The 22,649-nt window shown below is 36.3% G+C and overlaps 1 protein-coding gene across 2 annotated transcripts in view; it reads left to right on the top strand.

Annotated features, from left to right (window-relative positions):
* Adgrg6 (adhesion G protein-coupled receptor G6) overlaps positions 1-22,649 on the top strand; it is a 108,023-nt gene that overhangs the window by 36,103 nt on the left and 49,271 nt on the right. For both annotated transcript variants that reach the window (XM_051203276.1, XM_051203278.1), the window contains exons 2-3: positions 12,608-12,949; positions 14,022-14,645. In XM_051203276.1, the coding sequence (XP_051059233.1) occupies positions 12,608-12,949; positions 14,022-14,645 (966 nt within the window). The remainder of the gene's footprint in view (positions 1-12,607; positions 12,950-14,021; positions 14,646-22,649) is intronic.

The following is a 22,649-nucleotide window of genomic DNA, read 5'->3' as shown; positions in this document are numbered from 1 at the left end:
AACTGTAGATCATTTCTTGTTGATGCATTGCAACTCTTGGGTAGAAATGACTACTGAACTCTTTGAGTCTTGACTTTTACAGTGAACAATGTACAAGTCTTATCCTACCCAGGAAGATGTTTCTTCTAAGATAACTGTCTGTTGCTATCAATGAAGATTAGTCAACTTTTAATAATCAAAGCACAATGTGATACCTCTGTTCCTGGAGAAATCTTCATCATGGCTCCAAAGTGCTGGCAAGTTTCTATTTGAATAAAGTAGCTAAATATTCTTCTGGAACCTATGTTAGCTTTTTATACTCTGGTCCAAACTGCTATGTTTTTTCTGGCCAAGAGGCTTAAAATATAAACATAAAGGTTTATTTTTCATAAATATATTTTGAGTTTGACCTTCACAGGGAACATTTTAAGTGTTGTAATCAATGAGGTTTCAGGTACCTCTTTACAGAGGGCTACTGTGATTATGTTTTCTGTGGTTGGGTTTTTCTGAACCCATTACCAACATGGTAATGGAGTGCTGGAATTAAGGTTTTGAGAATCATCACAGTCCCTACCCGCTTACCAGAAATTCAATGAAAAACAAACATGAGTGATAGATTGATGCTCTAGGCATGGTATATTTTTAAAATGGGATTTGGTAAGCCCTTCTGAGGATACATCAAAAGGACATGCAAATCCAACTTTGATCAATTGAGCCTTCTTATAGTTGAACTAGACATAACATGCTAGAAGATTTGATATGCGAGCCAATATTTATGCACACAATGAGTTATCATTTGCGGGATCAGAGGGTGATGCTGTTTATGTTTATATTAGTCTAAATAGGAAGACAGATATCATTTTCTAGTGTCCACACATTTTTAGACCAGACCCTTCCTTATTTATGTGTAGCACCATTGGAAAAGTATCTGCTTCCTCATGAATACAAAGCATAGTGCAGTAACTTAACTCCCTTAGTATGTTTTAAAATATATATTTGTGGGTCATGATCCAAACAATATTTGAATATGAAATATTTTATGGATAGACTTCATAGAAGAAAATGGTGTGCTCAAATTCAGTCTTGATAAAAATGTAAGAAATTTTGTTTCTTTATAAATAATACTTGTATTGCTTACTTATGTAAGAAAATACAGGAGTGAAGTCATTTAAGAAAGGAATGGTTTATTTTGGCTCACAGTCCCAGAGTGAGTCCATCGTGGTGGGGAAGTCATGGTGGCAGGAAAACTGGCCATCTTATAGAGACAGGCAGGAAGCAGAGGGAGATGAATGCATGTATTGAGTTCACTTTCTCCTTCTTAGTCACTCATTCACTCTGGAACCTTAGCCAATGGCATGGTGCCATTCACACTTAAGGTGGATATTCCTGCCTCATTTAAGTGACTCTAGATAATCCTTCCCAGGCATGCTCTAAGGTTTGTCTCCTTGGTGGGTTCTGGATCATATAAAGTTGACACTAAGTGTTAATTATAATAGTATTCTATAGTAAATTAATGAATCATCACTTGGTTAAATTAATATACAAAGTCTGTGTTCCAAATTGTTGAAGAAAATATCCTGAGTTTTTCTTGTGAGAGTGGATTAGGATTTGTTAAAATTACAATTATTGATATGTTTTTAAATAGAAGCAAAACATTTTTCTTAGCCTGAGGGAAACCATTGGGCCTAAAGATAGTTCCAAAATGAAGAGGGCTAAACTTTGTGTCAAAGTTACTAGGCTATCCCATTTTAAAGCCTTAAAGCTGAAATATGAAAGGTGTAAGCCAGGCTATAAGTAGTTACTGGAATCAGAGTTTACATCTCTGGTTCTTACGTTGTTCTCTCCTCTCCACTACTGTAGTTTGAGCAGAGTTCTTTTGTGAGTGTCCCAAATACCTCTTGTTTCAGTCAAATATAAAGCCCAAATAAGAAAATATTGCAAGCTAAATTCCATGAATGTCAGACCCAAAGTGGAGGTTTGACAGCTAAGGCAGAGAGAGACAGAGAGAAGGAGATAAAGAAAAAGAAAGAGAGAAAGATGGGAGGTGGGCAGGGCCTTTTTAAATGGTAACACAGTAAATGTGCACAGGTGGTGCTCTTAGTGACTGCAACTGAGGGTATATCCTGTCAGAACTCCAAGGTCAGACCAGTATAGAGTCCTGAATACTAACACAGAGACCATTACAGAAAGTCATTACTGGTCAAAAAGCAGAGAAACCCTGAATTTGGAGTGCCCAGGATCAAGATATCCACAATATAACTCCTATACCTAAGTCTCAGGGAACATCACAAAAGAAGGGAAAAAAGATTTTAAGATCCAAGAAGTCTGCTACAAGATTTTGTGTTCTAGAGTTGCCAGGGATGTTACAACTATTAAATCCAACAGTTTGCCTACCCAAGTACAACCTGAAAATGACAATACCAGTTGGTCTACCAATATGGGTGAGGGAAATCTAGAAGTCCCACCCCTAAATGAAGTGATAGACAGTTACTACTGAGAGAGTGAAAATTAGCCTATTCCAGGGATGAGCACTATAATTGGTTATCCAGTACCCATTTGCCATCCATGAAGACATATACATACAAGCAAAGTTAAACAGACTCTGTGGGTTGTATATGTGGCAGTAATAATTAAAGAAGCTATAAATTTGAGAATGGTTGGCAGGGGGTATGGGAAAGGTTAGATGGAAGAGAGGGGGAAATGATGTAATATTTCAGTTAAACATAAAATAAAATAAACAAATTAGCTGTTGCTGATAGTAGAGGTCTTAGTGGATCAAGATAAAACAAAGTCAGAAGCCAGCCTAAGTTAGGGGCCCTTCTCTGTTGAGGATGTTTGCAGCTTTACACCCATTGCTTCCTGTCTTTCCCACAGTAAATTCTTCTTTTTCTTGATATTTATAGTGTGTGTTTCATACATAATATGCTTGGAGTCTGCATAAGTCACTCTAATAGGTCCACTGTGGATGAAATTCAACTTAACTATTATGACCAGCAGAAGGAGGATGTTATTAACTTGATCATTCCTTATACCAAGTCCAAAACACTGACTTATTTTAAAGAAGTCTTTCAATATATATGCCTACCAATTGTAGATACATGTGGATGATATGTGTATTTTGACAATTTTTCTCAATTTCTACATATTTAAAAGGTATGTAGAATGCCAAGCATCGGAGGTTTAGAAGTTAACTAAGTGTGCATGCCACCTGAGTATACCCAGAAAGCATAGGAGTTACTTTAAAAGAATGTTCTTTAAAATAAAATGCTCTTTTAAAACCTGACCTCTTTCTATGAGTATATGGTCTTCAGTCAAGGAAAAAATAACCAAGGAAGAAATAAATTAGGTAGTTTGGAAAGAACGACGCCCAAATTCCCAAATATTGTGTATAAATGTTTGTTTTCATTTAATTGGACTTTGTTATATAAAATTAAATAAAATAAATAAATAAAAAATATCTAGAGACCAGAAAAAAAAAAAAAAAAGAAATAAATTAGGCAACACATGCCAAAGAAAACAGTGCCTAATTACACAAAGAGTGTGGCACTGTGTTGTGATATCTCTATTTTTCTTTCCCTCCTCCCTCATATGAGAAACCTCCAGGCTCTCCCTGTGGGACGAAGGAAATCTGAGACTGTTCTGGCATCATCCAGTGTCACAGTGTGAACTCATGATAACACCACTACTATCTCTTAGATAGCAACTTGCTATTTATTTTTCCCCTCTACTTCCATTTTTATTGGCCAAAACCCAAAGAATCAAAAGGGAAGTGGACAGCAAAAGGTTCCCATCTAATCTATGCCCAAGATTTTTTTTTTAACTTCTATATTCTTACTGTCAATAACCAAAGAAAAATCACAAGTAAAATGTAATGCTGTAATCAAACATGATTCAAGTTTAATTATATATAACAAAATCTACTCATCTTACAATGATTTAATAATGATTAACATCAAACATTCTTATTGGGTAAGGTTTTCAGCTTTCCTCAAAAATTCTATATCAGACCCACTGATCTTTGTTATCATCTTATTATTTTTAACTTCTGTCTTTTTTTTTTAATCTGTCAAAGGATCAATCTAGAGTATGTCCTGGATATAGTGCATATCAGAGTAGGATTTGTTTGGTTATTCCATTAAGATATTATGAATATTAAAATTTGCCTTTATTAGTAGTCTTGTTTCAAAAGAATGATAGAGCATAAGATATTCTTTCAATTCTTTAAAAAATATTATACTTTCTGCAAAGAGTGACCCATAGGAAAGGATGTACACTTTTTACTTGGTTTCTAACATCACTAGAACTTGTACAAAAATCTGTGCTTTGAATTGAAAGACGATATCTAAAATGACATCATTGACAGAGCACATGGTAGAGTGAGATAGGATATAGTACCGCCTTTGTCTCCAGCCCAGGCAGCCCGAATCTAATGATTGAATAATGTGCTTTGGAGGACAGTGGTGTCTTTCACTGAAACCCTGAGCTGGAAGTTCCAGGCAGGCAATGAGCTCTTTCCTCTCAAGCAGCTGCAGAGATGCTGGAGTTGGGACAACATAGAAGCAGTTTAGTGAGAAGTTTAGACTGGTGGATGAGAACTACAGGTGTTTAATATGTAGCTGTCCTATGAATAGATGTTTAAATGTAGAAGATTGGAATAATGAGGTGAGATGCCCCCAAAGTTGCTGCCCTGCATACAGTCTCCTATACAAAGGGATTTTTGTATACCTGAGATGTGATTGATCAAATATAATCTTCCCCTATCAATTACACAGCAATTTTCATTTGTAATCACTTGTAAAATTGTCTTTTATGTCGTAGCCAAGGGTTTGATATGATTTTTAAATTCAATGTGAAATATTTCATATTATATTCATGGTAAGATAGTGATCAAGGTACTTTATACTCTTTTTTGCTTTGAACCATTACTTAATTTTTTATAGGAAAGAAACTTGTAAGACATTTACAAAAGACATTGATCAGAGAAAAATATTTTTCTTTGTCAGTGGAAAAATCTATTCCTTTGAGACAAAATCATGTACATGTCAAATATTTCTATAAACTTAAAAGCAAATATTCAATTGGCATTTCAGTGCACTTTTTTCTAACCTGTCTTGTGCAATAAGGCTACTGGTTCTTCCAACTTTGAACTTGTGTCATTATTTGGTTGGTGCTTTAGAAAAAATGCCTAATGGCATGCTCTTCCTAAAAACAGAAGGTGAAAAAAAATTATATGGAAGTTGACTATGGTGGTGTGGGCCTCTAATCCCAGCTACTTGGCAATCTGAAACACGAGTTTAGCAAATCTAAGGCCTCCTTAGGCTACAAAGTGGACCTAAGGTACCCTCGGTAATTTAGTGAGACCATGTCTCAAAATACAAAAGGCAAAAGAGAGCCTAGCATGTGTAAGGCCTTTGGTTTAATATCTATACTATCTTCACACACACACACACACACACACACACACACACACACACACACACACACACACAAAGATAAGGAGGAAGTGGAAAGAAATGAGAAAATCATACTGATTTCCTAGGATAGAGGCTGAACTTATCATTTTAGCACACAGCATTTAGAAAGACCTCTCATGTAAACATCTATTTATTTTCATTCATTACTGGAGAATCCATGCCTTGGGTTACTTATCTTTTCTTGGGAAGATTTGATGGCAAAGTATTCTTGTCATTAGAGGCACCATAAGCCACTCCCCAAGAAAACAATATATGGGCCTCAGCTTTGTCAATATATGGGAAACCAAATTGCCTTTGCTTGAAAAAAATTTCCTTTCACTCCTACTGTAAGACCAAGCTTTCTATATAATACATAAGTGTACCAAGTATATGATTATGATTGTAATTCCAAGAAACACTGGGGCTCATTCTCATCTGCATTACTGTCATGGAGACCTGGGAGACTGAATTGTGTTACAGTCTGCTCTGACCCAGAAGCTCATAGCAACCAGCGCTTACCTACTTGATGTTCCAAGGGGACCATGAAAGGAATCTATTAATACTTTTCATTCTGCAAACACCCCCACAAACCTAAATGTAATCCAGAGCACAGAGGTGATTTGGCCAAAATTGTAAATTCACCTCCTACAGCAGAAAGGGAAACAGATGCCTGCAGCTGAGACCTCCTACGCTCGCTCTCAGCAACAGTGAGATTTGCCTTCACCCAGACTGCCCAGTCTCTGAGGAGCTTCTGCTTTTAGGCCTAGGACTCAACTGGAAACATGCTGGGCTGTTTTCAGGGTAGACCACCAAGCCCACCCACTTTTGTTGGTTTGGCTTCTGCCCTCTTTGCTTGCAGGTGTGACCTTGCTCAACTAGAATAAGTCTCCCTACGATTTTCCTGAAGTTTAAAAATACAGCTGGCTGAGAGAAAACAGTAAGCAAGTCAATTTTTATACTGTCCTGGAAACTTACAATTATAAACTTCTGTGACCTCTATGAACTTTTTTCAAACTTGCTTTTGCTGCAGACATGGGACTGATGTGGAGGAACCCTGGGGCATGGGGAAAGCAGTTGAATTGCAGGCGAATTTGGTGGGTTGCCTCCATGTCTATGACTTGCCAGGGCTGGGTTAGCACCTCTATCACCTGTCCCCCAACCTGTAATTAGATAACAATTTCAGCAGTGGTGTGGCAAACCCAAGTTCAGCCTCTTCTTAATAAGCATGTTAATTCCATGAAAGTAATAAACTATGTTCTTTGTAAAGCGAACTGGTTGGCATGAGAGAATACTAACTTAGCTATATTAAGTAGAAAGGAAATGATTTTTTTTCCTAATGTAACCACACTTTAAATCTTCATGATCTGTCATTGCTTGTTATATAATTTCAAGCCAACAATATTCAAAATAGCACAATATGCAGTGTTTGCAAGATGTGGAAAATTTCTTGAGTAGCAGTGATGTACCCCAGGAGCCAGGATGTTTGCTTGCCATTAGCTTTACTTGTATTCAACCTGTATTGGCTGTCCCTCTGGGACTTGGACTTGGGGCTTCACAGTGTACAGATGAATATAAATAGTCTGGGTCTCATGAACCCACAAAAAGACCCTCTTGCCTCCTAACCTTATAAACTGCACATCATGATTCTTTTCCTTAGGGAAACTCCAGATTTCCTCGTGATTCTTCTGCAATTTTTCTTTCCTGCAAAGAAACTTCTGGAACTCTACTATGCATGAAATCTGAAACTATACCCCACACCAGGGTTTTAGAAACTAAAGAAACTTTTGTTTTGAGATGTGGAAACCAAAGCGATGTGGAAACCAAAGCTTCCATGGCTGCTTACTGTCATAACATGGGCTAATGGAAAAGCCACAACCAGTGTGTCTTTGACGTACTGATAATATGGCCAATTCCCACAGTGAGCATAGATGGTTTCTAGTTCACTCAACCTGCCTTCACTCATTGGAGAACATAAGCATTCACTAAATGCTGTTTATTGTCATTAATTTCTCTGCCTCTCTACCTGTTATTGCCTTGTGACACTGTTGTAGAGATTCTTTGACTGTGTTTTGATTTTAAAGACTGCCTTAAAAGGGGTATTTTCAGTCCAGAGAATCTGGAGAGTTTCAAGTTTAGCTTCCTGACTGTTTTTGTCCTCTACACTATGATTTCCCACAGTGATGGAAAATATTTAGCATCGGTCAGGCCCTGTAATATAGTTTGAATAAAGTCAGAAGAGACTTTCAGAAGTTCAATTTGAGACTGTAGGAAATTTAAAAATCACCCTTTTCTCTCTTGTCTTTCACAATGAACTCTGCTAATATAGTCGAGATCTATATGAGAAGTTAATTTTATATAAATATTTTTAAAGTAATTGATTCTGATAATGAATGAAAACCAATGGATAGCATATTTAAATAAGAATTCCTCATGTATAGAATGGTCATACTGAAAAAAATTCTACTTAAAGATTTGTATTAAAGAATTTTATACCAGCTCTCCCTTATTGCTAAGAAGTTTGCAAAAAGAAATATTCTATAATGAGACAGAAAGTGTATATATTGTACCTGCAGTTTCCTTTTCTCTAAACCTTCACTATTTAAACTGATTCCATTTATACGCACAAACTGGAGTGGTTTTTTATGGCCTCAAATTAAAGGCTCATGTGGAAAACTTGAGCTAACCTCCAGACCTATCCTACCAATTACCATCTTCACATATGCCCTCCCACCTTATTGGTAAGGTAAATGTGCAAACCCCAGATTTGCTCTGGCTGTTAATTTCAGGTTCATCACCTATACCACATTAACACTCAACAAATAGGAAGTAATAACAGTCACCAGTTCTTAAATTTTGTTTTGTTGACCACATGTGGAGACATCTAAAAGAGGACTGAATATCATGAAATAATCTGGCTCTTATAATCTTTCCACTATCCCCTTTTCAGTGTTTCCTGAACTTTAGGTGTGGGAGTGTTTTGTAGATTTCTGTTGTTTTCTGAGCAAGTGTAATTCATGCTTTTGTTTAAAGGAACACATTTTAGAATTGCTTGAAAGTATTAACCTGAAAGTTCTGTTTAGGCAGTTCTTAATGTCAGAGATAATTATTATATGGATATAGATAGATAACAGACAGTGCACTTACTCTAACTAAACAAGTAGCTGAGTGCAAGAGCATATGTTTAAATTTTGTAGTGTTGGTGAGAAGATCGGAGGACTGGCAAGATAGCTCAGCAGTTCTGAGTACTGGCTTCTTGTCCACAGCCCCTGGGTTCAATTCCCATACCCACATATCCTCTTTTGTTCTCCACAGGCACCATACTCATACATGGTGCACATATATGCATTCAGTCAAAACATTCATGCACAAAATAAAATGAATAAACTTAAAAAATTTGAAAGGTATTGGCTATTTAGTCAGTAAGTCTTTGATCAAACGCTATTTGAGGAAAGTTTTGGCACAGAGGTTTTCTGGAGATAATTTAAGATTAACTGAAGGTTAAGATTTTGTAAGGTACAGACAAGTTAATGCATTTATTTAGGCACACACACAGAGATAAATGTGGGTTTTGTTATTGTTTACATTATCTGAAAACATTTTTCTTTTATTAACTAAAGTGGAGAACACAATACTATGTATGGCTTTGAGGACACAGTAAGTGGGAGACTTTTACTTGGGCAGATTTTTAAGGAGACATGTTAAGACCCACTCAATGGTGCTTCAGTAGCCAGCTTTTTATAAAAGACTTTTGTATAACAGAATAAACTCATTTCTTGTGTGTGTGTGTGTGTGTGTGTGTGTGTGTGTGTGTGTGTGATATGTATGCTTGCAGATGTATATGCATTGTCAAAGTGCACTCATCAGTATATATGTTAAGGACAAAAGTTGATGTTGGAGGTTTTCCTCTATTTTCCAACTTACAACATCTTTCACTGAAAATGAATCTTGCCATTTCAGCTGGACTCACCAGCCACTGTAGCTCTATGATATACCTGTCTCTAGACCTCTAGCATACAAAGTTATAGATATATGCTACTGTAGTCAGATTTTACATGGATTTTGAGGATCTGGATTTATGTCCTCATGTTTGCACAGCAAACACTTCACCCACTGAGCTATCTCTCCAGCTCCAAATAAAATTCTTAATTGCATAGCTCATAGCATAGGAATCAACTAGCATTTGATTATTCCATGGTCATTTCAAGTGAATCTCTGGAAATATATACATTTTGGGCAATGAAACTACTTATTGGAACTTTGCCATTAATAACTTCTATCTCCACATTCCTCTTTACCCTGTGTCTTTTCACTGTGCACATCTGTTTTCCACAAAATACTATAGGATCATATTCAGAACAATGGGTTTGAATTTTGATTGTGCTGCCAATTAGAACTGTAAATTTGAGCATGTTACACCCCCCACACGCACCCACCACAAATAATTTCAAAACTAGGTCAAGATATGTAGCCAGTTTTACAAATCAAACTTTAATACAGGAAGTACAACATATTATTTAGGTCTTAGATATAGGGAAATGTATCTCTTCTTAGATAAATGATGCCCCTGTCTGCATGTTCATATAACATGGGACTTGGTGGGTTTATTTGTTGTTGTTCGTTTGCTTGTATTTTTAATTTTTATTTTTTTCTTTTTCTTTTTCTTTTTCTTTTTCTTTTTTTTACTTTCCTTTTTTAAACCTCTGATGTCTATTGTGTACAAATTATAGGCTAGGATGACTTCTTTGTGTTTTGAGTCTGGGACTCAATGAAAGAAATTCAACTTGTCTGAGAGGCCCAGTCATCTCAGTCACTGCTATGCATGAATTAATTACAAGAAAAAGCCGCCCCAACCCTATCGAGAGACGTGCCAACAACCCATGCATTCCTCACCTGTTTTTCAGGCTTGCATTTCCTTTGACTAGAATTTATACACTGTGTGTAGTCATTCTTTAATTTGGATACATTCTGTTCATTTAAGCTGGTTTTTTAAGTCTTTAAAATTTTGAACACTGATGTCTCTTATGTCAGGAACTCCCTGGAGTATTTCCAGAAGCCTGGCTAACATGCCCAGTAAGTAGCCTTTGATTGTTAACTTTATAGACTAATGGAAGAGGACATACAGTGAGCAAATAATACCACAAGTAGAAGTAACACCACTTCTCTGGGTAGTGCTACATAATGCTCCAGGGAGAGAGTAAGAGAAAGTTTGGACAGACACTGGACAATCATAGTTTGTTTTCTCCTTTCTGTCTTTGACCATGCCCAAATGTTAGAGACTCTGAAAGAACAGAGGGAGGATTAGATCAATTGGATGTGCAATGGAGCTCAGAAAACCCTCACAAAACACAAGTTAACCCCCAGGGAATAGCAACAAGGTAACACTGACTTCAGCAGGCTAACAAGTCTCAACTTTTGAGTGTATGTCACTGTATCATAGAAGAATAAATGATATGTATGATAGCTGCCACTCTTGAGAACAGCTATTGTGTAGTCATTCTTCTCCACTTAGTAAAAGAGGAAGGAAAGTGGTTTACATGACACAATTAAGAATTATTATGTGAAGTTTGTGTTGGTTTTCTAATAATTTAGAATGTTGTGCACACATGATTGTTATGCTTATTTCTACAAATAATTTTTTAAGGCATGAATATTAGCTGAGGAAGCACTTGTAAATGAGGACACAGGAGACCTTGTTTTCTCATTCCAGCTGGTAGCCAGGCTATAGCTCAGAATAACAAAAAAAGATCCTCAATATTCTCTTACAAAAAATGCTATAGTAGCATTTTCTTGCCTATCCAACAAGACTCTCTCTACATTCATTCGATTAACATGGATTGTTAGTTCCCCTGGTACATCGAGAAAATAGTAGTGTGTAAAGGAGACCTAGACTTTGATCTATGGAACTGACAGTTCAATGCCAGGGACTAAAATTTCATTTGTAGTAGAACTTATTTTTGCTGTGTCCTTTGACTGAATTGTTTGCCTCTTAGACTTTTTATGGCATTCCCTAGCTTCAGTGGGATTTCTGTTTAAACATCACCTTTGGAGAACTACAGTATGTCTTATTATGCTTTAGTTGTGTTTCCTGTCACTGTGACAAAATTCCCTGACCAAAGCTACTTGGGGGAGAATGGATTCATTTTAGCTAACAGTTCCATCATTGCAGGGAAGTCAAAGTAGCAAGGGCTTAAGACAACTACTGGTCACATTGTGTCCATAGTTAAGAAATAGAAAGGCATGGATTAATGCCACCCATAGTGGATGGTTCTTTGTTCCCCAATTAATAAAATAAGACAATCCCCCAAGTAAGCCCACAGACTTTCCTGATCTAGATAGTCCTGCACTAGAAATGTCTTGCCAAGTGATTCTGGATCGTGTCAAGCTGAAAATTAAAACTATCATACCACTTGTCATATTTTTTTAGATCTAAGTATTAATATTTCATATAAAGACTGTCTTGATTCTTGGTATTCTATCTAGAACAAGTTTTAGCACATAATAAACAATAAATGTTTTCTGAATGTATGAGTAAGTGACATGATCACTTAAATGATGACCATCAACCGTGATAAACAAATGGAATAGCAGTAAGTTATTTGAATTAAAAAAAAAACTACTAACAGATAATAACTTGTCCAAATTTTTATGTGCTTTTTTATTCCACTTTATATTTCAACATTTATTTCTAAGAATTTCTCTTTATATATTGAGCTCTGAATGTGTGGTTTTGTACCCTTTTACCCCAGAAATGTCTCTCTAAAGTAGAGATTTCTGGCATTCTCAGTGAACTTTAGTGAGAACTTCTGAAGCCTTGTTAGTCCTTATATGCTCTTTAAAATTATCTGCCATGTGTGGTAACTGCAGGGTCCCTATTCCTTGACAGAGTTCCTCTATCCCTCACTGGGTTCTCAGAACCTCAAATTTTGCTCTTTAAAATAGTGCATTTGTCTTACTTTTTGGAATACTCTTGGCATTTCTTTTTCTCCCCAAGTTGCTTTCATTACCTCTTAGTTTTTATGATTCTTTTTAATGATTACTATTTAATTGTTCCCTATGAATGGTATCCTTGCTTTATCATACATAATCTGATTTTAGCCATTATCTCTCTTTCCTATTTAATTTTTTTATTTAATTTATCGACATGTAAAATAATATCTCTCTTTCCTAATCAACAGTGTGGGGATGTGACAACTGCAGGACTGTCCTATCCAATCCTTCTGGAACCTTTACTTCTCCATGCTACCCTAACGACTACCCTAACACCCAGTCTTGCTCATGGATCCTCCGAGCCCCTACTGGCTACATCATCCAGATAACGTTTAATGACTTTGATGTTGAAGAAGCTCCCAATTGCATCTATGACTCAGTATCCCTTGATAATGGAGAGAGCCAGACAAAATTTTGTGGAGCAACTGCCAAAGGCCTGTCATTTAACTCAACTGTGAATGAGATGCACGTGTCTTTTTCAAGTGACTTTAGTATTCAGAAGAAAGGTTTCAACGCCAGCTACATTCGAGGTATGTAAACCACAGATGGTGCCAGTCTTCTGCTTCCACTTAACATGTGCTGCAGTAAGTGCCAGGGCTGGAGGACAGAGCTATGTGAATGGGAATGGTCAGGTTCAGGATTCAAGGGTGAGAACCTATTAGTAGTCTCGGAGAATCCTCATTAGCAAGCTAGAACTACTAAATCAAAACTCTGGTTTCAGAAGAGCTGAATTGTAGATTGTCTATCTGCAGAACATTTTTATTTTCATTTTTTTTTAAAGTCAAGGTCTTATTTTATAGCCATGGCTGGCCTGTAACTTGCTAAGTAGATGAGGCTACCTTCAAATTCACAGAGATATGCTTGCTTTTGCCTTCCAAGTATGGCACATGCCCAGCTCTGCATAAAATAAAAAAATAAATAAATAAAATAAAAATTTAAAAAAATGCACTTACTAGTAATAATGAAAATCTGTAATTCTAACATCCCCTCCCTAGAAGTTTTAAATATTTAGAAATTGTTTTATTTTTGGCCATATAAGATTCTTCCTTTAAAATAAATTTACTATAGGTCAAACAGAAAATTAGTGTGGAAGGGAAAGACTGGGTTACAGAAATTTTGAAGCCATGAGATCTGTCTGATATGTTTGAGAGAGTGAAAGGCAACTACCAGTGCAGCAGAGCTAGTTTGTGTTCAGAAAGTGGTTTTTTTTTTTTTTTAATAGTCTATTTTAAAAGTCCATAATATGCAAACAAAATCATCCTGAAGCTTAGTCTTTCCTAATTCAGGCATTTTGATTTTTGTTTTTTAATGTTTTTGTGCAGAGAATAAAATATTAACAGGACTGTCACTTTCTGTCACTTATTTCGTTGTGAAATTAAATCATACAATGACCTTGGTGGGATTGCTTATAGTTATTTTTCATGTAGTAGAATTGGTAAAAAAATTGCTTACAGAGGAGAAGCAGAGAGAGGATAGCAAAGGCAAACAGAGAAAGTAAGTAAAGTTAATTAGAAGAAAGTGGTAGAGAACTGAGAGACACTAGACATTTTGCATATCAGCTCCTATTCTGGAATTATGCCATGGTGTTATGTTTTTTCCTAGTTGCTGTGTCCTTACGGAATCAAAAGGTCATTTTGCCCCAGACGTTAGATTCTTATCAGGTATCAGTTGCTAAAAGTGTCTCCATCCCTGCGCTCACTGCTTTCTCACTCTGCTTTGAAACCTCCAAAGTTGGCAATGAAGATGGTGACTGGATAGCATTCTCCTACTCCAATGCGTCCCTCACACAGCTGCTCAGTTTTGAAAAGGCCAATAATGGCTACTTCCTGTCCATATCTGGCTCAAGATGCTTGCTTAACAGTGCATTGCCTATGAAGGAAAATGAAGACATCTTCACAGAAAATTTTGAGCCGCTTTGTCTTGTGTGGAATAATACTTTGGGTTCCGTGGGTGTCAATTTCAAAACGAGCTATGAAACTGTTCCATGTGATTCCACCATGAGTACAGTCATCCCTGGGAATGGGGCATTGCTGTTGGGCTCTGATAGAGATGAAATTGCCTCTCTAAAAGGCAGCATCTATAACTTTCGACTTTGGAATTTTACAATGGATCCGAAAGTCCTCGCCAACCTCAGCTGTAGTATGCCCGGGAATGTTGTGGACTGGCACAATGACTTCTGGAGTATCTCAACCCAGGCTCTTAAAGCTGAAAACAACCTGAGCTGTGGTAAGTCTATAACACAGACTTCACACACCTCAAGTCTTTAGAATCATTCAGTGAAAATATTCGTCACTGATAAATTATGTATAAATACATGTATATAGTATCATCACCAAGGGCATTTTTAGCTTTAAAACTGATGCCAGTTTCGCCATTCACAGCATACATTTGATGGTGAGCCACATTTACTTAGTGAATGTGGGTTTGCCATTCTTAAGTATCCCCTAGGTCACAAAATATCACAGTTTATCATTACAAACAGTCAAAGTGATTGGCCCATGGGTGAAAATATTAGCACCAGATTTGATTTCCAGGATATTAAATGTCATTTTTACTCATCAAAATGTTATCCTGATACACCGATCTTTTTTCATTCTGGAACAGAATTTCAATTGCATTACCTAAATAAATAGTCACTACATAGGACAATATTTATTTAGCCAGAGTTAAAAATTCACCTGTACATTGTATGGGAACTTTTGATTAATCTAGAATTACCACAATTTTCTTTGAACTTCCATCTCTATTTGTTTGATCACAAACATTTGTGGTTCATGTCCAATACTCTTCCCTTCTAGGTTGTTCTTTAGAAGGCTTTACCTTTGACAATATTGGAAATAGCCGAATGCAAATTATTATAGAAAACGATTGTATGTAACAAGGAGTATATTGAAATAGACTTCTATTAAGTATTCTTTGTATCATAGAGGTTAGTCCTAGAAGTCATGTTTTATTATAAGACTGATTTAAACACCTATAAAAATGGTTCTGTTACCGATTTAAAATGGCATAGCATAAATTCTCAGGTGTTGGTAGAACATCTTTTAGTTAAAGACAGAGGCCTACTATTCAAAAGACTATGTATGTGATATTGGAAAAAGTCCTTTAGACCAAGATTTGTCAAAATGGGAGGATTCATGAAGACAACTTAATTTAAAAATAAAGTTTTATAGGAACACAGCTATACCCATGGATTTATATACTATAAGTTACTGTGATTGTGCTATCAGGGCCAAATTGTCTGATACTGCCAGACATACTATCATGGCCCGTTATCTTAAAATATTTGCTGTCAATTCCTCTAAGTCCCAGCACCCTGAAAGATTTACTGTTGCTCTTCTTGAGCAAGTTTATTGAGCCCCAAAACTAGCCCAAAGAATCCTAAGAGTTGTTGAAACTCATACTTTGAGCAACAGTAGAAAAGGCGCTCCAGATGTGAGGAAGCAAGCCTCCATGTGTCCTTAGACTTTGGAGGTCCTAGTGGATTTATATATGTTCTTTCCTGCATTAGTTACACGATGTGTTTCAATGATGACTTTATTTCCAACAATGAAAGATTAGATTTCATATAAAATGAATGATTTGATTCTTTGTCAAGCACAAATACCTGGCCTATATTTCTTCACAGATAACACCACTAGAGTGATGTTGTGGCTATTCCTGTCGAAGAGGCTTAGAGTTTACCTCAGCTTTCATCGCACTTATGTCCACCTTCTCTTGTTTGTTTCTTCCTCTTCAGGCTTACCTTCTCACCCTGGCCATCATTTAAGTATGAAGATCTAAATTTAGACCTCTCTTTTCAAATAGGGAGCAAAATGAAGCATAGAACACATTAGCTGTTGAGGAGGTTAATTTATTAACACATACATCATTAATTCATACTTAGCAACCTCACCATTTTTAAAAAAAATAGTTAATGGAAACTATTTTTAACTGACAAAATTGTATGTATTTGTGTTGCATGGCATTTTGCTATATACATTATGAAGTGGCTAGGTCAAGTTACTACATCATACTTAGCCATATAATCATAGTGAGAAAATTTTAAGTCTTCAATGATTCTCTTTTAGTGTTCTGTATCTAGACAAAGGAAAACAGACTGATTCCACCATCAGTGTCCTCTCAACAACTTTAAGCACACACTATGCCACTCTTACCTAAAGCCCTTATGGAGTAGATCCTCTAAACTGTTGATTACTCTTGAAATCATTCTTTTGGCTGGTAAAGGCCAGGTGGCCCACCTTCTGCCTTCTAGCCCCTGTGAATCACCGTTTTACTCTATTTCTATGATTTCAACTTCTTGGGATTCCATACATAAGTAAAGTCATTCATTCTTTCTATTTTCTTAAACATTAACCACCTTTGAGCTTCTCATCATAAAGCCTAAAGGTTACTGGAATGTATCAAATGTGTCCTCACAGATCTTAGTCATCTGTATGTCTGCAAAATGATTTCATTGTAGGAGCAATGAAGTCTTATGGACTCAATGAGTTTGAGCCTCAGTAACTTTATAGCTGTCATCTTGACATTCAGGGTGACACTATTCCCTGCTGCTTCCTCCTACAACTGTGTGCTCCCAGATGTCTTGTTATGCATGTCAGTTGGATTGGTGGGAGATGGAATTTCCTGCTGCTTAATCATCAGCCTGGGGCTGAAGAATCCAAGTCACTTATGAATGGACGGGAAATACCTGTACAAAGATTGTATCTTGGCTATGTTGGTTGAGCAAAAACTTCAATAATCAAGAAAAATAAACTGTGTTTTATTAACATTTTAACCTCCCCCACTACTGGAAAATATTGTGGTTTGCTGTTTATGGTCATCATATTTCCACATGCTCTCAGTGAGTACAGTAACCTATAGGAAAGTGCAGTCTCTTTCCTTGCATTCCAGTAGATTGGCATATCTCCCAAGTATTGACTGTTTTAGTATCCATTTGTGGTAGAAAATGAGTATGTTTTCCATCTGTGTGTTACTGGAGAAATTATATAAAGGGAAAGTAAGGACGTAAGACAGGACAGATTACATTTAATATTTAAGTATGCCATCACTTATCTCATGTATTAACTATAAAACCAATGTCATCAGTAAATGTTTCAGTAATTTGATAATCACACTGCTTTGTTTCCCTAGATTTTTTTGTTAGTATGTGGAGACTTTTTTGACTGGTTTGTCATTTTAAAAATCACAGTCAATCTTTTGAGTTCTTTACTGATACAAATGTTGTAGCATCAAGTTTTTTTTCTCTTTTTTTAAAGTTATAGCATCTCTATTTTTCTTAGAACAATTTTCAAACATATCTAGTTTATGACCTTCAGGAACAGATCATTTTCTTTTCTGTCCCTTTAATTATAGGTGCTAGTATTTGCCTGTGTTATGATTATGGTTTAGACATTGGCTAATGCTCATCCATTTTCACAAAGAACAGACAATACTTTCTCTCTTGTTTTATTTATTTAACTAATTGCTGCTCTTTCCTGAGGAGTGGTAATGTATAACTCAATGAATGGTCTAAGTTCAGGCAAGTTACATTTATTTATCCAGTGTTTCTTAGTCATTTCCATCTCTTAGTCATTGTGGATATAGAGATAAGACATAATTTGTAAGCACTCAACTTTATTGTTATTCTTTTCTAGAGGTTTATGGATTTTTTCCACTGTACTTTCATTCTCATCTCTACAATTTTGCTTCCGATCATTAATTCCCATCCTTTCATATATAACTACATAATATACTGTATTCATATATAACTACATAATATACTGTAGTTCCACAGCTCTAAAGTTCAATTACTGGTCCTTAGTTTAATGCACAGCCAATTACTAAATTCACCATTATTAGATTAGTAGATCATTTTTAACTGAAAACATAATTGCTTTACCATGACATCACATTATTTTGGGGGGGTGCTTAAACTTGTTATGGGCATAGGTGATCTTCAGAAATAATTACACATACAAGATAATAATAAAAATGTCATAAAATAAAAGTGAAGCGATAGCTCAAGGACCTGAGTTTGGATTATGACACCTACCTAAAAGGCATATAATCCCATCAGTGGAGAGGCTGGGACCGGTGGATTTCAGCGGCACACTAATCAAATAGTGCAGTGGAATCAGAGAGTTCCAGGTTGAATGAAGGTGTCCACATCAAAAAATTAAGATGGAAAGTGATCAAGGAAGACACCTGGCATCAACTTAGTGGCATTTATACTCATGTGCACATAGTTAAAACAAACCTGCATATGCATGAACATATACACACAATACAACACAAAAGGAGAAAAAGTGAAAGAAAAATCATAAAATAATTTTATATTTACTTGTGAAAAATTATGAAGTTCATCTTAGTAACACCAATAAAGGAAAAATTTGGAGAGGAGTATATTTTTCTGAAATTTTCAATGTACTTTACTATTATTAAAATTATTAATTAGGATGTGAGATGTGCTGCTGGCATAACCTGTAGAAATGAAGTGACGTCTTTTAGTAGCCTGTTGAGAGAAGAGCAGTGGTAAGAGAAGCCCGAAGTCTTTGAGGGTTGTTTTTTTTTTTTTTTTTTTTTTTTGTTTTGGTTTGGTTTTTTTTTTTTTTTTTTTTTTTTTTGCTTTGTTTTTGTTTTGTTGTGTATTCAACTGCCTTTTTCCTTTTTTGAGACAAGATTCCTAACTGATGCTGTTCTAAAAGTCCCTATCTATCCAAGATAAGCTTGATGTAGTCCTGTTTCCTCCTCCCAAGTGCTAGGATGTGTGCTGCTATACCAGCTTCATGCAGTGGAACTGGACTGCAAGGCTTCATGGGTTCTTGTCGGGCATTCTACCGACTAAACTATATGCCCAGGCCTAACAAATCATTTTCAAGATTTTTAAAAAATGAATAAAATGTGACTCTAAACTTTGCTGAGGTAATAAGCTTTAGATACCTTTCTTTAGTAGACTCAAATCTAGACAACACACAGAGGTCACACAAGCACTATTGATGAGGTTACTGTTTCAAAAGGCCAGTTTGCCTCTTCTTCCAGTCTCCCAGTTGGTAAATCTGTAAGACTAAAACACTGGGTAATGAAAACAAAAATGAATTAGAAATGAAAATTTTGTATATATTTGGGGTACCTACTTTTTATTTGAGGTGGTGTCTTGTGATGTTCACCACACTAGCCTTGAATTCCTGCACTGAAGTGGTCCTCCTGCCTCAACTTCCTGAGTAGGTAAATCTACAATGGCATTACCCAGCAGTATTTACTTATTGTATTTCATGTATTTGCTTACATAGTCCCAGGTATTTGTAATAGGAGATTTCTTTTGCCAGTGTGATTTTCTTCTAATTAAATTTGTCACTTGTTTTGGTGCCATGTGCACAAAAAAATTAAAAAAAAATCACATGTAATTTCTATTGCTTCATGAGATTATAATAGAGTGGTATCTACTATTCAGTATTTACACAATACCAGCAATTTGATAAACTTGACATTCTCCTAGAAAGAACACTATTTAAAATGTTCAGAAGCAAATGTTTACAATTTCCCCTGAGAGGAAGCCACATGTATACAGTGAATCTGATAAAATGGTCAAGAGCTTGTTTTAAATCATGGCTCCTCTGACATTTCCTCGTATTCCCACCTCTGAGTTCATAGATATACTAGAGTGGAAATAGAGTTAGCCTAAGAACTTTCCCACAACATTGCCCGCTATCTATCTTTGGCTTGGAGTGATACCATATCAGTTTCTGAAGCCTCCAAGGAGCTCTGGACTGCCAGCATTGTGTATAATCTGAGACCTATGTGAACCTCATCCGAGGGCCTCCACTGTGCTGTTAAAATAGCTGAGATTTCTCCAGTCACATGAGTCTGATAGACTTGTTAGTTTTCAGAAAAACTTTCTGAAACATAAGTGCCTAAAGAAGTGAGGTCCTGAAAAATGTGGACATGCTCAAGAGACAAAAAGCTCTCAAGATAAGTTCTCCCTCTATCTCCACTCTTGCTCAACTTTGCCATATGACAAGCCTTTCCAGGGTACATGCTTGCTTAGGTTTTCAAAACTGCCCCTCCCTATCTCTGCTTTTTCGCACCACCATGCTTCCTCCAGTTTCATTTACTCTCCAAAACCCTGCAATTGGATTTTCATTGTTCCCATGAGACTGACACCAATTCCTATACACTACAGTTAAAGGTCTTTTCAGTCATTTCAATTTTCCTGTTCCACTCATTGTTGCCACACCCTCCATTTAACTCTCTTTACTTGAATTCTAAGAAGCCACCTTGACCAAAAGCTGCTTTTATCTTCCCAAATCTTTGCACTGGAAACTTAAATATAGCAATAGCTAAAGTGCAACCTGCTCTCTTCTTGAAGCCAAACTCTGGCGAACACAAGTTCATCAGTACCTTTTGTTGACTAGTCCCCTTAAAGAAAGATAACTTCTCACCTGTGCATTATAGACGTTCTCCTGGCAAATGGCTTCCCTTGCCAGACATAACAGAAGATAATCCATGCTCTTTCTGTTTCCTTTCTCCATTTATGATGTTATCATGCCCAGTTTCTCAAGCTGGAAACCAATTCTTCCTTTTCTCTTCCTCTCTCCAATTAGTCACTATATCTTACACAATCTAGCTTCATATTACTTGTGCCCATCTCTTTCTGTCTATCTTCAGGATGTTAAACCTGAATGATTAATACTATTTTAACTTCTTTCATCTCCTCACATCAAAAGTAGTTATTTTCAAACTGCAGTCTATAGTTTTTCCAAGTGCCCCTTCATTTATTTTAATGGCTTTTACAAACAAGTTTAGACTAAATTTAGCTTTAATTGATAATGTGATTAATTCATTCATAATTTCTTTAGCAAAGCTTGAACATGCACCTACTGTGTATGGGATTCAGCACTGGGAGAAAGACTTGGAGCCTCAATGTTACTGCTCTTTGTATTCTAGATGGCTTTCCCCAGGCTGCACTGATAGATATCTGATCATTCCCACACTCTAATACAGTGCTGCCAACTCTGTTTATTCCCAGACCTCTTCAGTATGCCTAGGCACATGTTTCAGAAATCCTGTCTGGTTGCCTCAGAGCTCTTGCAACCTCAGTGCCTATGCATTGTATTTTCTGTCTGTTCTTTTCACCAAACTGATGTCACAGCTTCCTGTTGACCACCACCACTATCACGATTCTTCACTAGGGTCTTGAACATATGTCACAGTGAGGCTAGCTTCCATTGGTGTCTCTCTGAAAGTAGATGTGGCAGCAGAAAAATTCTGTCTCCAAACCTCATAAGCTATAGATAAGTGTCTGTGTTTGTTGCAGGAATCCCTGAAGTAGGTTTTTTCTTTTTCTTTTTTTTTTTTTTGCCAACAAATGTCACATCATAGACCTGCCTGAAGAGCTGGCCTTTCCTAATGTACTAGAATTGAGCCAGGAGCTGGAGACATCTGAGAAGGAGGAAACCATACATTCTTAGATGCCATTAAACTGTTGAGATGTTTTTGTTTGTATCTGTCACTTACCTAATTTGACATACTTTGTGAGCCCATGCACCTGCTCTGCCTTTACATATTATTCTCATGGGAAAGTTGGACAGATGTTTAATCATTGAAATGAATTCATTACTACATAAATGTCTTTCAAAATTAGATGTATAATATGCATTATGTATGTATAATGCATATATTTGAATTAATTATATCTTTGTTCAAATATCCTATTACTTGCAATAAGTTTAGCCCACAATTAACACAGGAGGAATTAGAGCATCTGAGAGCATCTGATATTTCTGCTAGAAAAAAAAAAAACAGCTCAGTGTCTGTTTTCTGTTGAGGAGGAATCAGCGAAAGCTGGAAGTTAAAAGAAACAGGGCTGACTTGAAGTCACAGAAGGATATTTTGTGTGTAATTTATATTATCCAAGTTCTGTCTTGAAATGTACTGTGAATGTTCAAATTATTTTATTTACATGGATTGCTACTTGAGTCTCATAGTTCATTATTCAAAAGGGCCCAAACATTTTTATACAAACTTAAAGGAACAATCACTCTTCATTCATGTGTGATGGCTGAAAAACAGAGGTTAAGATTTTGCAGGCGATGTCAATTCTTCAGTTTTGTATTTGAGGAAACTAAGGTAACCTTATAAGACATTTTATGTTGGAGTACTGTCAGTCGACTCTCTGAGCACTGTTTCTACCTTACCAATTACATGATGATTCATAATATTGACTTTTTATATAATATCAGCAAATCATAA

Source organism: Phodopus roborovskii, unplaced genomic scaffold (assembly GCF_943737965.1).
Source record: "Phodopus roborovskii unplaced genomic scaffold, PHOROB, whole genome shotgun sequence".
NCBI classification, from domain to species: Eukaryota; Metazoa; Chordata; class Mammalia; order Rodentia; family Cricetidae; genus Phodopus; species Phodopus roborovskii.
Note: the sequence above shows the minus strand (reverse complement) of the source record. Positions and strands in the feature narration are given on the sequence as shown.